This window comes from Rhamphochromis sp. 'chilingali', assembly GCF_963969265.1.
Source record: "Rhamphochromis sp. 'chilingali' genome assembly, chromosome: 1".
Classification (NCBI taxonomy): Eukaryota; Metazoa; Chordata; class Actinopteri; order Cichliformes; family Cichlidae; genus Rhamphochromis; species Rhamphochromis sp. 'chilingali'.
Window position 1 is genome coordinate 50731031 of NC_137929.1, and position 17764 is coordinate 50748794.

The 17764-nt window shown below is 41.0% G+C and overlaps 1 protein-coding gene across 1 annotated transcript in view; it reads left to right on the plus strand.

Annotated features, from left to right (window-relative positions):
* LOC308408489 (uncharacterized protein) overlaps positions 1-11144 on the plus strand; it is a 34363-nt gene extending 23219 nt beyond the window's left edge. The window contains exon 11 of the mRNA XM_080900781.1: positions 10335-11144. Coding sequence (XP_080756907.1) covers positions 10335-10740 — 406 coding nt within the window. The 3' untranslated portion in view covers positions 10741-11144. The remainder of the gene's footprint in view (positions 1-10334) is intronic.
* Positions 11145-17764: the final 6620 nt, after the last annotated feature.

The following is a 17764-nucleotide window of genomic DNA, read 5'->3' on the forward strand; positions in this document are numbered from 1 at the left end:
CTCATCTGGACTCTAATTTTACAGTTTTGTTTTTATTATTAAGTGTCAGTGCACTTATGTTAACGACAGTGAATCCTTAAGCTGTCATCATCGATTTTCACCTGTCAGTCTCATTCTGTCCTTTCTGAAAGTCTTCAACAACTCAATTATGATGTGACTGAAAACACAATGAAGACAAAATATTAGATATAAAATAACTGACTGGAATATTAATTCTGTTTTATCAACATATATAAACACATTTAAGGATCTGACTGTTGACTAGCATGCAATGTTAAAAAAAAACTTAAACTAAAACAAACAAACAAATGAACAGTTATAAGTAATAATAATAATAATAATAATAATAATACCAAACATACATTTTTATACAAAGTAGAGCCGATCAATGCATTTATGAATTTATGAATGATCAGTTTTTTCTAAACTTCTAAAGAAGTAATTTCTAATGTTTCTATTTATTTCTATGTGTAATGTCTTTACTTATATTGGTAAGTAGAGTTTAATGAACATGACTTATGACGAGTTATATATAAAATTTAGAAATGAGCTGTTTAGTAAAGTATCTTAAATACTACGTTATTTGACACATTTCACATATTATACACCAACAAGTCATTTACAGCAGTGTTGGCCAATCACTTTTATACAAATACCGGAAACCAGTTCGGGGCACAACCGTATTTGGCGCCGTTACCGTCCCGAGCGAACGTCGTCACAGCGGGGACACCGGACAAGATGGATACCGGAGTTCTTACGTCGCTCTTCGGGATTCTTTTCCTCCGTTATAACGCGTTTGCATCAACAGGTGAGTATGTTACTCTTAGATTGCTGCTGAATTACTTTGCCGTTAGAGCCACCGAGACTCGCCGGACATCATATTTCGGCTGAAACCTCACATAACAGAAAAGATTCACTTCGCTCAAAGTACGGCTAGCGATAGCGAAGCGACACATAACGTTAACATGGCGGTGCAAACCAGAGTAGCCGGCAAAAGCGGACTGGTCCCGAATTACTTTCACATTTATAACAGGGGATTTTAGTCTGGGAAACCTGAAGTCGGTACTAATATAATTCTATTAACACGTGCAGTGCCCTACAACGGGAGAAATTTACGGATAAAAAAAAAACTCGAAAGATACTTTTCGACACCGTGTCGCGCTATGCTATCCATCAGCAGCAAAGGAGGAGAAGCGCTACCGCCGCGAGGCTTAATGTTCGCGGCGGGTCGGCTGGCTTCACCCCTGGCTGCACAAATCACGGTTCACTTGACCGCGTTATGTCAGGAGAACAACAAAGCCACTAAAGAAGTACTAAAACTCGAGCAGACGCACAGCTGTAGCACTGTTTGCTTATATTGTGTGTGGTTGATTTAAACATCAGAGCCTGGTAAGGTAACAGCCTTTTTTTCTCTTGCATCAAGTACCTGCTGAGAACATCACTGAAGTTTATCTGAGTCGTCCCCATCCAGAATCCCTGGCAAGGTCGGGGGCAGATCTAGAAGGTGGCATGTGCCACCCTAAAGTAATCTCCTGCCACCCCGAGTGCCACCCTAGTTTTGCACATGACAATGTTGTTTACTAAAGTAAGATAGCACTTTGAGCCTAGCTACAGTTATCAGTGAATATAAGTTCTAAAACTGAATCTATTGCTTACTGTTACCCAATGTTCCCTCTAATGTTTCATGTGTCTGAGCGAACACACAAACTCCCTGAGCGATCCCTTGGACCGCTGTGAGCAACAGCAGGCGTGTGCACTGTGGTCACGCCGGCATCGAATCCATCCAAGTTACATGGTTTATTAAAATAATCACATTACAACATTTACATTTATGTTAGACTACTTTTAATTAACTGCTTTAGAATGCAATTTTAAAAAAATCTCGTTCATGACTTGTGTAGTATGTTAACACTATTGAAAGTAAAAATAACTTGAACTCCAATTTTGAAAACACAACTTTTTTTTTTTTTATAAAGCTCTGACTTGTAGTATGAGTCTGTGGTCTGGGGGAGAGTCCTGTAAAATACAGTAAATAATGACCGATGTTGGGCAAATAATAATATAGTTACTTCTTCAAAAAAGTTACTGAGTTTTAAATAAACATTTCAAACTATTTACAGAACAATCAGCTGTTCTGCGTCAAATCTGATGCCACACAAATTATTTGTGTCACTCCAAAAATAATTTCTGTCCACTATGAAATAAAGGAGAACATCACAAACCTGATACCTGCAGGCCTGACAACAGGGGATGTATCACTCCTGTAACACCTGTAACATTCAGCAGTCGCCTTATTGTTCTGACACACACAACAAAACTATTGACTACACTAGGGCTGTACGATATGATCACAATTTCATATCCTGATATAAGACATTTATCGTTATTAACCCTCTGGGGTCCACGGACACGCTGCACCTCCAAATCACATGACTGATTTAAGCTGACATAACAACAAGCTGCAGCCACACTCAGTCTCTATTTCAGACAGTGTTAAAACTTATTGCAACACCTGATTGTTCTCTCATTTTAGTTATAGTAGTATTTTTAAATGGTTGTAGAAAATTTAAAAAAAAAAAAAAAAAACAGCAGGTGTATTGGCTGCATTTTTAGATAAATAGTTGAAAATGTTTACAAAATGTACAATATATATTTGCATTTAAAAAAAATAGTACTCGAATTTTATGTTTTTTGCGTGATTTCAGATGAGTTGTGTTAATACAGTATGCCAATTTAAAAAAAAAAAAAAAAAAAAAAAAGCTAAATTCAGACACATGAGGTTGAGCTGAGAAGAATGACACCAAGCAAGACACGGGGAAAAAATAAACAATTTAGAGGTGAAATACACATGTTAAATCAAAAGCAGTTAAAATGGCCAGTTATATGTTGGACCTCAGAGGGTGAACACAAGAAATCATGAAAAATTAGGTTTAAATCTTTGTTCATGGCAATGCAGATTTCTGACATTTTGTGTAAATTCAAGGTTCTTCATTCGTCAGATGCATAATTATACAAGTATAACACAGTGAAATGTGTTATATAAACGCTCCTTGACTTGTGCAAAAGGGGGGAGAGGGGGAGAACATTATAAATAAATATATATATACACATTTGGTGAATGTGCAGTAGTAGCATGTATGCAGCAAGCTTCTCGCAGTGGGGATGATCTCCTCCGCTAGCATATTGACAAAACATACTGCTTCTTCCGTAAACTCGTTGATGTCGACTGCGCATGCTCCGTCTACATCGTTGAGTGCGTCCTGTAGCGTAGCTTCTGATTGGGCAGACCAACGTTTCACCTCCCTCGTGGTTACTTCTTCCCTCCGTATGTTTTGTTTATACTGGGGAATGAGGAAGATGGCGTTGTGGTCAGTCTTCCCGAAAGCCGGGTGTGAGACAGCTTTGTAGCCCTGCTTGTACTGCGTGTAGCAGTGTCCAAAATCCGATCCCCCCTCGTCGGACACCAGACATGCTGGTAGAAATTCGGCATGACTTGTCCGAGGTTCTCTTTATTAAAGTCTCCTGCTACAATGAGGGCTGCGCCCGGGTCCTTGTTTTGAAGCGAACTCAGCACATCATGTAGTTCGGACAAAGCCATACCTGTGTCCGCTTGGGGTGGGATGTAGACCACCGTGGCGATGACCGAGGTGAACTCACGGGGCAGATAGAAAGAGCAGCACTTAATGCTCAGGAATTCCAGATGTGGCGAGCAGCCGCTGCAAAGAGTAGAAATGCACCTGGCATCACACCACTTTCTGTTTACCATGAAACACACTCCTCCACCTTTGGTTTTGTTTGACTCTGCCGTTCTGTCCGCGCGGAGCACAAAGAATGAATCCGACGGAGTTACGGCCTGGTCCCAATGGCGTGTCCAGCGGGGTGGCCAGGGGGGGGGCACAGGCCACCCCCCCAACCAGACTGGCCACCCCAGGTGCCACCCCAAAGGTAAAACAATAAAATTCAATCAAATATCAAATGTACGATTATGTTTTCACGGTGAAGCTCAGATATCCGAGTGTAAGTGAATGCAGCATCGGCTTCTGCGCTATGCGCATCACGTTAGCAAAGGTAGGAGAGCCAAGCACGAAAGACGGCACTGCAGGAAACAATTTTTCGGTGAAAGAAAATGAGGACAGAATAAATGTCCCGGTAAGTAATATTAAGTTTGTTGAGTTTAGTAAACTTCGGTGAAATTAGAATACCAAGGAAAAAAATAACACTTGAAGAATTATTGCAGCCGTCGAATATTTCAGACAGTAGCTACTGAGGGGAGCTAACATAAGAGTTATGAGTTATAAGATATAATCTAAGTCGTAACATTGCTGTATGGAGCTGCAGATTTGGTTGCAGGTTAACATAGCTGGACTGGCCATCGGGCATACCGGTGTTCCAGATCTACTGGCGTTTAGATCAACTGGCGTTGGTCGAACAGATGTGTGGCAGTCTTGCGTTTCAGGAGCTGCTACCGACAAACCAGCACAAAAACGCCAAATGTGTCATCTGTGACACATGTGAGGTTATCACAAACACACTCCGTCAGTCTTGATGCTGTTGAACAACAAAATGTTTAAAAATGTGGCGAGTTTACCTGGTGATATCCTCATGCGCGACGCGATCGCGAAAACAGCAAACAAGTAACACCACGCCGATGTTGTTCACAGGACAGCAAGAGTAAACGATCGGGAGACTCTTGTCGTCGTTATCGTTCCCCTCGCACGGTTTATTTCTCCGGTTTCAGCGTTTTTGCTTCACAACTAAAGCGAGCAGTTTACTTTGTGTACTAACATGGAGTCGAGTCAACCAGCGCCACCTCTGGCCAAGTGCCACAGCCTACAGCCAGATCAACCTGTGACACACATCTGCACCACGTTTGAATTCGTGTCATGCACATTTGTACCTTTCAATTGTGTCTGTTTGTGCGTCATGCAAATAAACCTTTGAAAAGAATGAAATGACACTAATATTTCACTAGTGTTGTAACATCACATGTCGTTAGCGTAGTCTGTCTGCGTCTTTTCTCTGCGAACAAACATGTTAGAGTTGGTTGTTATATGCAGTCTGTATAAGTGTGGTTAATCTAATGAACATTTGTAAGGAGATGGCAGTTACTGTGAATGTACAGCAGGTGATTAGTAATAAACAGCCAGTGAGAGTGGGTGGATATAAGAAAGTCAGTGACTCAGGTGTGTCGCTTGGTTTGTCATCTGTTTGTGAGACTGGAGGAGACGTAGAAATCCTTTGTTTTAAATCTTAGTTAGGAAGATTCCTGTTTGAAAACAAGAACTTTTTGTGAGAAATGCAAGAAGTACATCTGCAGAAAGCACACAGTTACATTCTGTCCATCATGAGGACAAAATTGTAAATGTTGAACATTGGAAAACTGAGAACGTTGGGCAAGTTCAAAAGAAATGTGTTTGTAAGAACGAAAAACCAAATTGTTCCTAAAATAGTTATGTTGTATGTCTGTGTTCTACATGTTTATCTAATGGAAAATAAAGTTGCTATTGTTTCATTGCAGTTTCTTGACAATTCTGAGTGGATTTACACAGTACGGGTCAAAATGACCTGCAACAAAATCAATTTCATTTTTTTGTTCTTCAACATGATACAAGGGTTCATTTCCAAAACTTGCCTATGATCTTCAATTTGTAGCAGATCCACTATCACACAGCAGCTGGAGCAGTTTCAAATGGAGGTCAGTCCAATGCTGCCAACTGTGGCCAAGTACCATAGCCCACTACTAGATTAACTTGTGACACACCTGCTGCTATGATCACATTGAGTAGAGGCTGAGTGGCTGCACTTACCCCTGGTACATCCAAATCTACCCACAAACATGTTGAAAGATGCAATGGCAGCAATGTGGATTGTCAACACTAAAAACAATCGGTAAGCAAAGACAACAGGGATCAATTTTTTCTGTTTATTTAGCACCCACAACATTTGTAGTCACCTTCTGCACAGGGGAAGTCCACACACACCGTGTGGTACCACTTTACACAGAAGGTGCATTCAGTCTGCAAGACTGAATGAGATTGTCAGAGTCATTGTCTGACTGTTTATTACTAATCACCTGCTGTACATTCACAGTAACTGCCATCTCCTTACAAATGTTCATTAGATTAACCACACTTATACAGACTGTATATAACAACCAACTCTAAAATGTTTGTTCGCAGAGAAAAGACGCAGACAGACTACGCTAACGACATGTGATGTTACAACACTAGTGAAATATTAGTGTCATTTCATTCTTTTCAAAGGTTTATTTGCATGACGCACAAACAGACACAATTGAAAGGTACAAATGTGCATGACACGAATTCAAACGTGGTGCAGATGTGTGTCACAGGTTGATCTGGCTGTAGGCTGTGGCACTTGGCCAGAGGTGGCGCTGGTTGACTCGACTCCATGTTAGTGCACAAAGTAAACAGCACGCTTTAGCTGTGAAGCAAAAACGCTGAAACCGGAGAAATAAACCGTGCGAGGGGAACGATAACGACGACAAGAGTCTCCCGATCGTTTACTCTTGCTGTCCTGTGAACAACATCGGCGTGGTGTTACTTGTTTGCTGTTTTCGCGATCGCGTCGCGCATGAGGATATCACCAGGTAAACTCGCCACATTTTTAAACATTTTGTTGTTCAACAGCATCAAATTTGTCGGAGTGTGTTTGTGATAACCTCACATGTGTCACAGATGACACATTTGGCGTTTTTGTGCTGGTTTGTCGGTGGGAGCTCCTGAAACGCAAGACTGCCACACATCTGTTCGACCAACGCCAGTTGATCTAAACGCCAGTAGATCTGGAACACCAGTCCGAGTGTCAGGTGAACTGAACTTCAGGTAAGAAGTTATGACCTGCAGTCTATCTGGGTCAGATATAAACCAAGTTTAGGTGGAGTTTATTTTCGTTGTGCTGACTTTTTACCGTCAGTTGCAATAACTCGTACTGCGTTCTAGCCAGCTTGACGGAGTTTTTAGGTGGGTGGGTTCTATGATGTTACTGATAGTGAAATTTATTTTATTCATAAGGTTAGTTAGTAGAGTTGCCAACGGCTCCTTAAAAACATGGGATGGTCCCTCATTCAGAGAAAATATTACACGTTTCGTATTGAGCTGAGAAGAGACACAGTTTGTCCCGGACTTTAGCTATAATGAAAAAAGACACAAAGCTGGAGTTATTGTGTCGTTACGCTGTCAGTTGCCTCTTCTTCTCTCATTCTCTCCCCCTGCCTCTCCTGTTGCTACTTCAATCATGAAACTCATCAATGATCAGCTGATCGTCTCTCTTGTTTATTTATCGCCCACTTTGCGCCAGAAAGAGGAAACCAGCAGATGTTGCGCTAAACAACAGCAGCACGTTTAAGCTTGATCGGCTGTTGTTAGAATGTATTTAATATTAATTTCTAGTATCAGCTGATGTTTGCTGGAGCCACAGTTGTAAAGCTGCTGGTCATGATGTCAGTTTGGATATGTGGTGAGAGGGAAACATGAAGATGAAACTAGGAGATGTCCTTACTGAATCATCAGAGCTGAACAGGTGATGGAGAAACAGGTTTACCTTTTAGGTGACATGAATGAGTTGAAGTTATGAACTGTTTCTGAGACACAAATAACACCAGGATCCTTTTTTATGTAGCTGACAGCTGGTAACTGTGCAGGGGTGGATCTAGCAAAGTGTTGCCAGGGGGCAGGTAGGGCATTAACAGGGAGAGGGGGGCAAAAAGAAATACTTTTCTTTCTTATTCTCATTTAAAATATCTCGCTTTTATTAAATAATTATCTAAATCTTACAACCAAAGTTTTTATCTGACATAAAATGTATAGAAATCATACATATACCAACAAGACTGTACATCACTGTCACAACAGCATTTGTTTTCATTCAAAGTCTTTATGGTTTTACTACCTGTTGGGCCGGTCTCTAGTCAAAATGCCCGATTTTCTGTCCCAGTCCAGTCCTGCAGGTTAATACTGGCAGCGTCACCATGCCAGCTGACTGTATTTCATCATCAGCCAGTGTTGTTCTTTATCAATATTACCAAAGTTTACCATAAGGCAGCAGAGAAAGTATTTACTTGCTTTCAGGTTTTATTCAAATGTTTATTCAAATTCAAACTTTTTTCCTGTTTCAAAATCAAACACCAGTTTGTGAGAAGATTATCTTCTTTTTTTTAACAGGCAGATAAAGTTTTACATTGGAACTGGCTAATTTGTCAATTGTTTGTTACAAATGTTCGTATTTTAATATTCAAAAATGTTTTTGCCCAAAACATATGTGCACTACATGTCAGTAAAAATGCTATGCAAATATTGCTGTCCTTGAATGCTGAGTAAACACTGACAAAGCACTGATTGTATCTCTTGTACTTTATCAACGCAGTATCTAAAAACTTTGCACCGTAGTGGTTAAAATCTCATTCTAATAAGAGTTAAAAGCGCATTCGGTTATTAGGTTTATAGGATTATTGAATTATGGTTAATGGTTGGTATAATTTTTTTTAAACATTATCTGCCAATTATATCTGCCACCCTTCTCCAAATCTGTGCCCCTACCTGGCCCCCCCAACAAAAATTTTCTAGACACGCCACTGCCTGGTCCGGCACGGTGGGGTCAGCCATGTCTCCGTGAAACACACAATGTCGCTGTCCCTCATGTCACGTTGGAAGGTGACTCTTGCTCTTAGGTCATCGAGCTTGTTCTCCAAAGCAGTCAGGAAGGAAAAATCGCCCCATGTTGTTAAGCTTTCTGGATTTTATATTTATTGGGCTACAGATTTATTCATTATACGGACTACACGGTACATAAACCCAAAATTTCACGTGTTTATCTAAACTGTATAGTTACGTGGACTGCAGAAAATAATTAAGTTGTAGACTATATTTATATGAATAGCATGTATATTGAATCATTTTAACCATATGTAACCCATCCCTTTGTGTTTGAAAAAAAAGACTTTGATTTTGCCGCACATTTGATTTCTTTGCCACCTTAAGAAAATTTCTCTAGATCCGCCCCTGGTCATGGACAAAAGAAAATAGGTCCTGTTGATATTTGGGCTTCGTTCCGCCTGTTCCAATAAGAAGTCATCCCTCACTTGAGAATGCACTCAAACTTTAACATTTCCGCAGCAATTTGCTGAAACAACCTCTGAACCAACAACAAGGATGTAAGACTTCCTAAAACTATAACTTCTTTTTCTAGGAGGTTTCACTTTATGGCAATGTAACGACATCCAACTGTAACTTTGTCACCAAATTAAAACATCACTACTTGACTAGCTGGTTGTAAAGAAAGCGGAGTAACCTGGATCCTGACCAGTGCGCGCTCCCGACGCTGGGGAACGCTCCGTCGGTGATAAATGGCACAACGCTCAACCAGAGCAGCAGCCATGTTTCAGCGCTACAACCAGACGTGAAACACGACCTTCTTATGACTCTGCGTGTCTGTGTTTTACTTACCCCGACATTCAGAGGCTCTAAAAACATACTAGCAGCTCCTTTGTGCCTGATCCCACACGTCAGCAAACATGAAGACGGTGAAAGCTGCTGATAAGCTTCGTTTTTGTCGACGTCACGATTAAAAACAGGCTCCAATATCCAAAGTTAAGCCCACATCGTCTTCGGGTACAGAGCATCCTTGTTTAAAGCTCCTAGCAAAGCTGTTTTCCACCGTCCGCGAACGATAACACAAACAGCTTCTCTTCTCACGGAGAGCAACTGTGTAGCGAGGTCACAAAGATTGCAGCGGAAGCGCGTTGCCTGTGTGCCTGCAGAGCGAGCCGACGATCGATAGGGAGCAGTGTACAGTATGGTACATACTACAGCGCTCCCCCCGGTTGGCACGGAGTCGTGAGCCTGATGTCTGAACTGGGAGCTCATTGCATCATTTAGTCAGCCCCGTCACCTGCATCTATCTGACACTGATTTCTCAGAGGGAGCAGTGTAGCAGATGAAGAGCTGATGGTGAAATCAGGAGCAAAAACTAACGAATGTTGGTTGAATTGAATGTTGGCATTAGAACAAAAACAACAAATATGCAGCTGTTCAAAGGTGTTTGCAAAACATCTTTTTTTTAAAAACAAAAAAATCCTTTCAAATTGTGTTTTTGTTTGATTTCTAACACTGGGAGCTAAACACAAGTTGTTCTGTTTGCACTGAGATATGTTTAGACTTTGTTCTTTATCAAGAATTTATCGCTTTGTTGTTCGTCTGAATTCTGTGATTCCTTAACAGATTTTAACAGGTCTATGGTCACGTTTGTGTGATTCAACCAGCATAAACCAGAGAGCAGTTGTGTCTGTTCCCCACTCTGATTGGCTGATGTTGAAGTGACCGCTTCCTCTCTGCTCTGTTGTTACATCTTTCAGACCAGAAAACCATCACGGGTCAGTCTGGACAGAACGCCACGATGACATGTCGAGCTCCAAACAACAACTTCACACTTGTACAGTGGAGCAGAGCTGATCTGGAGCCAGAACATGTTGCTGTTTACAAGGGTGGACAGTTCCTTCCAGATCACCAGCATCCATCTTTTAAGAACCGAGTGGATCTGCAGGACAGACAGATGAAGGATGGAGACGTGTCTTTGATTCTGAATAATGCGACGAGTGCTGATAGTGGAAAATACAAGTGTCGTGTGTTCAACAGAGGAACTGTGCGCAGGAAGAGAGCCCTGTCAAAGATTCCTCCCATCAGCATTATCCACCTGAGTGTTGTTGATCCTCCAGGTGAGTGAGCAGAGTTGAGTGTGTGTGTGATCAGAGGTGAAGCTGCTTCCTGGTTGTTGATGTTTGTTTCTAAAGATGTTGTTGATGAGACTTTGTAGAAAGCAGCTGGTCTGAGTGATGTGATCAGAGTGCAGTAGATAATGTCTGACAGCAGTTTGAAGAGGAAATGGATTCTGTTCTGTTCTTCACTCATCACCTACCTGACAGCTGACACCTCACACCTGTTTCTCACCTGCAGGTCAGCCAGGAGGACACACAGAGGATGGAGGGAAGGAGGATGGAGGGAAGGAGGATGGATCTGTTGGACTGATAGTCGGTCTGTCTATTTGCGCTGTGCTTCTTGTTGCTGCTGTTGTTGGTTTTTTGATCTACAGAAAACATAAACAACAACAGAATAAGGATTCCTACCAGCCTCCTCGAGCTGAACAGCAGCCTGTTTGAAATGTGTTAGAGCTTCTTTTTTTCCTCATCTGAGTCTCTTGCTTCTCTTCCAGCTTCTCCAAGGTGACACTGAGCATTCAGGTTATAATAATAGTTTTAATAATCAGAATCAGAATCAGAATAGTGTTTATTGGCCAAGTATGCAGACACATACAAGGAATTTGGTTCTGGTAGATGGTGGCTCTCAAGCACAGCAATGTAAATCTCACACACACACACACACGCACGCACGCACGCACACACACACACACACTATGTGCGTCTATATATACACTACACATGCATACACATACATACACAAAGCTGTGTAAACCAACTATAAATAACTCATCTAAACTTATATACATAAAATACAGAAATGAAATGAGGTGGAATGAATACTACAGAATGTACATAATAAACAGAAACAAGAAAAGTGCGAGAGAGCGCAGTACCAAGGCTGCCATCCACGGCGCCATCTTGAATGACCAATAATAATAGTTTTTAAGAAGTAGAAAACTGTCCCAAAGTTAAAGTTGAGCCTTTAGCTCCTCACTCGCTCATCGACCTTCATGAACACCAGCTGAAGTCTTCATAAGTAGTTTAGTTTATCAGACTAAACTTGTCTTTATACTGTGAGCTGTAGCTGCTACTTCCTGCTCTCGACCTCCTGCTGAGCTAATATCAAACTACCTGCTGCTTCACTTTAAACACATAAAACACTCATGTTTATATCACAGAAGCTTCTAATGTTTATTATATTTAGCTTTAAGCACTGCACACTTTTTTACTTTATTATTGCACACTGTATGTAATATATTTATTTCTATGAGCAGGAATCTTGTTTCGTTTTCTTTCTGTAACAATAAATCTGTTTTCATCAGAAACTTTCTGACCTGTTGACTCATTTCATGCAGTTTTCAGGGATTTTCTGTTTATAATGTTTTTTTTTTTATAAAAGAGCCTTCAGATGGTTGTTGTTTTCTGGTGCTTCATGAATAATCTTGAACTGAAGCTGAATAATTTGAGCTGGACTCAAACAAACCTCACTGAGCAGATGTGTAAACTGGATCTAACTCCACTTTCTCTGGTTGGTTAACCAGCAGCTGCTTATCACAGGATTGGCTCAGCTGCTCCAGCCTGATGACCGTGACTCTCTGAGCAGCACAACAGGACTTTACAGTGTTTCCTGTTTCCTTTGAACACTCATCAAAGTGTGGTTGTATGAGGGTAACATCATGAGGAGAACAAACAGAATATAAACCAGTGTGTTTACAGTGAATATGTCAGGTCTGAGCTGCTGTGTGGACCAGTTAGAGAGCAGCAGCTGGAAACAGTCGTCTGAAAACAGATTTATCATCTAAAAGAAGAGCAGCGTCTTTTACTGTAAGCTTCTCTTTAGTGACGATGTCATCCATAACTAATGTCTCTGCAGGATCACTGTCTGCACGGTAAAACGCAAAATGCAGGCAAAATAAATCACATATGGATTTTTTTTATTATTCAAAGAGAACATTTACAGCATAAAAACATCAGGTTGTTGCTGCAGATAACAAAACGTCTACAAATAATTTATTATAATTGATAAAGAACAGATTTGTTGAAACTTTAGTAGCTGAACTGGGAAAGAATGTTGATCCCTTTTGTAATTCAGGGATTTAAAACAATGATTTCCTGACTCTGTCTGTCTGAAATGTAACACTAGTTACATTTCATGCAAAAACTGTTAGGTCAAAGTGGAAGGCAAGGACTGTACAAACATGGCTTGTGCTTGGCCTGACTCATAGAATTAAGCTTAGAGTTTGAATGTGAGAGGACTGTTGTGAAAAAAACAACAACAATTCACTCTAAAGGTCGCCCAGCAAAACATGATAACAACATAATGACTTGTGATCATTTGTCAAGGTTTTCAGAGTTTAAAGGACAGTCTGGATTCTGTTAATCTGACAGTTACAGCCTGCAGTGGATTTGATTTGTTTGGATTTTGGATCTGAGCAAAGATGAGAAAACTGCAGTCTGTCCTCGTGGAGTTTCTTACTTTGATTCAATGAGAAGAGCAGAGCCAGGAAGGAAGAGCCTGGCTTAGAACAAGGACTATGTTCAGGTGTGAACTACACTACAGTAGTGATGGTAAATTTGATTCTTTTTACTGAATCGAGTTTTAATGAGTCACTCACCAAAGTGAATCGGGTTTTTGAGTCATTTGATTCACTGAGTCAGTTGACCAGAGAGTTAAAAAAAAAAGTACATTTTCACTCAAACTTAATTTGTTTCTCTTTTCATGTATATCCTACTGCTAAGATGAATGATTCTAAAAAAAAAAAAAACCCAACTATTTTATAGAGCAAAAAAGAGCAAAAACATTTCTAAAATTAAGCAATTTCCTATCAAAATTGCTTAATAAACATTTATTTTGTTTATTTTTTTTTATTAGTATTCTCCTTAAATGTGTTAAATATATATTTTCTCATCTAAATGTCCACTGAAATGTGCGCCAGGGGGCGGTAATGCGCCTTAACATTGGTTGCCAACCAAGAAGAATAAGAAGCTGTGAGCCAGGAGGGAGGGGGTGAGTGAGTGAGTGTCACTACCCGATCCGTACCGGAAACCCGATCGGTACCCCGCATGCGCAAATCTTACGTCACTTCCTCTCTTTGCCAACATTGCGACATTCAATATATTTGAATGATGCGGTTAGCGCCCAGTTAGCTCCTAGCATTTCTCAACAGCTCTGCCTCCTTTTCGACTGCCCGGGACATTTAAACAATGGATAATCCGTATACAAAGAAATTCATGCTTTTCTCCTCAACAGAGAGCGTCCCCCGATTGAGCAACAGCGCCGTAAAATAAGAAGAATGGCGCCTAATTACAGAGGCCGTGTCCAAATTCATGGGCTGCATCCTCCTGAGGACCCGGCCTTCGCGGTCTACGTGGGCCGGGTCCTCAGAAGGTCGGGTAGGCCGGAAGTAAACGGCCGTGAAATTGGACGGTCTAGCCTTCTGATTAGCGTTATCGCTGTCTCGGTGGAGTTTAATAAACTCAGCCGTCTGCTCCTTGCTATCTAAAATATAACAGGACACTGGCGTAAATTCTCGACTGTCTCATACTTCTGTTTAATCAGTTTTCTGTTTGACGTTTAGTCAGCTGTGTAAAAACCAAGGAGGAACCCACTCGGGGGATTAATAACGTTTTATTTTATCTAATCTAATCAAATAACTTTAATCTCAGCCAAACCGATTTACTCACGAACAAACAAAACACTGAAAAAAAGCCCAACAATAACATTTTTAGGTTGTCTAAGTGACTTATATATTACGTTTAACCCGAGCAGCGAAAGTCCGCGGTGATCTGAAAATGATGTGCCATTCTCGGCCGCATCAGTAACCCTCGAGCTCCCGGCTAGCTATCGAGCTAGGCTTCTGGGTAGCAGAAGCCTCCGAAAACGTCAAAGCACTTTTGCAAATATGCGATATCTTGATAAACCGAGCAGATATTTGATGTTTACAAAGGTACTTAAAATATGTTAAAAGTTTATTTTGTGAACCAGAAAGATTAGTATGAGTAATTTTAAAACTTAGTAGCGGCCGCTATTGTTGGAAACTGGAGTTTGGCTGGGCCGCGCTATGAATTCTGGGATATGGTAGGCCACGAAGGACACACCCGACCCATCCTTCAAATTCGGGGAAAAGGAGGACGCATTTGTCGGCTGCATTCTGAGGAGCCTACGAATTTGGACAGCCTTCTGCGCGTCGCTGTGACGTAATCGGTCTACAAATGCGGCCTCAGGAGGATGCAGCCCATGAATTTGGACGTCTGCTGTTTGTGGAGGTAAAATACGTCCAACTACGCTCAACCATTGTTGTGAGTGCGCACACCAGCGGCTGCAAGACATTTATACAGCCGTATTTCGCACATAACTATGAAAGGCAGAAGAGGAAGTAGTTCCTTTGCATGTAGACAATCCGAATGTTATAGTTTCTTTCCACTGTGTTCCTGTTAATGATAAACTACAAATTTACCCTAAATTACTAAAATATCCATATTTTAATGCGAGAATCGATTCTAGAACATAAATGATTGGTATCGGAGGAATCCATATTTTAGGATCGATCACTACTGCAAACTTAGCTTTTTCTTACTTGGTTTTCAGACACTCCCCCCCCCCCCCCCCCCCTTTTTTTTTTTTCTTCTTTTTTTTTCAAGCGACCTTTTCTGGTATTATTGGAGACTTACTTATGACGGATAGTCCTCCCCAAGCTGCTATCAGGGCAGGAAATTTTCACCCCTACGCGTCCAAAAGGCAAATGAATCGCATTTAGTTTTATGCTGTTTTGTGGATCACAAGGTTTAAAACTATGTTTAAACACCCACTCTCACACACAAAGTAACGCCACCAAAGTGCCGATTTCGGGTTACCTTTGCCGGTCTAGGCCCGGATAAGGTTTGGAATTGTGACATTAGAAAGGAATTTAAGTTGTAGTTCTAAACTACATTTAGGACGTCTTTTACTCTATGTACTTCCACGATGTTATTTCTCTCTCCAACAACGTAGTTTACAATTACATTAGCATGATCAATTATGAAAATTAGGCCGTGATGTTTTTTTTAGCGACTTTTCGGACAGCCAAAAGCGATTTTCCTTACTGAGGAGTTGGCAACACTGCAACCTGTAGATGATCACTAGCTGGAACCCTCATCCTCTCACCCGGGCCACTAACCCCTCCTGTGCCAATAAGTACAGTTATAGTTCATGATTCATTCACAACCGTTCTTCACAGAAACACCTTATGAACTTTGTCTCCTCTCATTGCAGGCATTCAGAAACTTCTGGTTTCGTTCCCTGGCCCGAAAACTCCCTTTTCCCTCACCTCACAGAATCCCTGTGTCCATAGTTATTCTAGTGCCTTATGTTATTTTTTACAGTTCATGTTTTCTACTTGCTTTCAAGTAAATCACACATCTCTCACAGGTCACGTCACACCATGATTCACAGTTGACGGTCAAGCCATCGCTATTACACTCTTTTGTAAATAAAGTCTTGTAAATCCCATTCACCAGTGCCTCCGTGTGTGATCTAAGGAACTGGGCGGGGGGGGGGTTGTCTCTGCACTACTTATGGTACGATAAGGTACAAAAACATATTTAAACACAAGAGTCACCATAAGTGCATGCTTTGTTGTGTAGTGTCATCATGTTTTTGTGAGAGTTTGCTCTTTTTGTAGGGTGGCTACAGTCTGGCTTTCCTCTACAACCGACTCAGATGAAATTCTCTTCATGTGCACCAGTGACTGTAAAAAACCGTAGATGACCTAATAGCTCCCAAAGAATGAAGCCAGTCTATATCGCCACCCGGTGTCTCGCTGCAGCATAGGTTAAACACCCGCCTTCTTCATGATAGCAGATGGGACTGGAGCCAGACTAAAATAAAAAAATTCTCCTCAGATAAATTTTCCTAAAGATTTTTTCATTCATTATCAGCAGTTCTCATGATGCATATTTGTCCTCAAAGGCGCTCCTTTATAACATGTTTGATTCTAATTACTAGCATAATGCTGTTAAATTGGGCTGTGACGTCAGCTTTAACTGGCAGCTGCAGTCACAGAGAAACTTGAGCCTTTCTGTTTGGGAATAGCAGATAGAGCGGGGACGCTGAGAGGAGGTCCAGTGTTTATGTTACAAAACCACGACCGACTGTTTCAACCTGACAGCCTGAGGTGTTCTTCAGTAAACTGGACTGAATATGTGCAAACAGCAGCATGTTTTCTGTCTCTTGCCACAACTGTATTTACATGCTGAAACCGATTACAGCCATTTGGCAGCTTAAGTTCAAAGTTATGTTTAATGTTTTCACTGATCAATAATTTTAGAACTGACAACTGACTCTGTGTGTGTTTGTTTATTTATTTATTTATTTTACTGAGTTTTTATTAAATACTAAGGTAAAAAAAAACAGTCTATGAGCAATACCTCATTAAGAATCATTCAAAGCTACATGTGCAGTACTCCGTACAGCTTACATCCTTAGAGAGTAACCACTTCAAGCATTAACCCTTTGAGGTTCACACCAAGAAAACTGCAATTTAAGAAATAATTCTTTGCATTGTTTATTCCTTTAGAACAACAGCAACAAAGTTTAGATATTTTTTTAACCAACTCCAGCTTCTCGTGTTCCTTCTTCCTGATGTTGCTGTCATTCGGAACCGCTACATCGATCACTACGGCCGTCTTCTTCTGTTTGTCTACCACCACTATGTCCGGTTGGTTAGCCACCACCATTTTGTCCGTCTGTATCTGGAAGTCCCACAGGATCTTAGCTCGGTCATTCTCCACCACTCTTGGGGGCATCTCCCATTTTGACCTCGGGACTTCCAGGTTATACTTGGCACAGATGTTCCTGTACCCTATATATATATAGAGAGAGGGGGTTCAGTCTAATATGTGTGCTCCAGTGAGACATTAGACTTCAGTAAAACTATGCAGTTACCTAATTATGCCCAGTGTTTAATCTCCACTGAGAGCTAAAACTCAGTTTTAAAGCTGTGTGCTGGTGAGCGTAAACTGTGACTATCACCATGTTACATGGGCGCTACAGAAACATGAAACAAGGCAGAA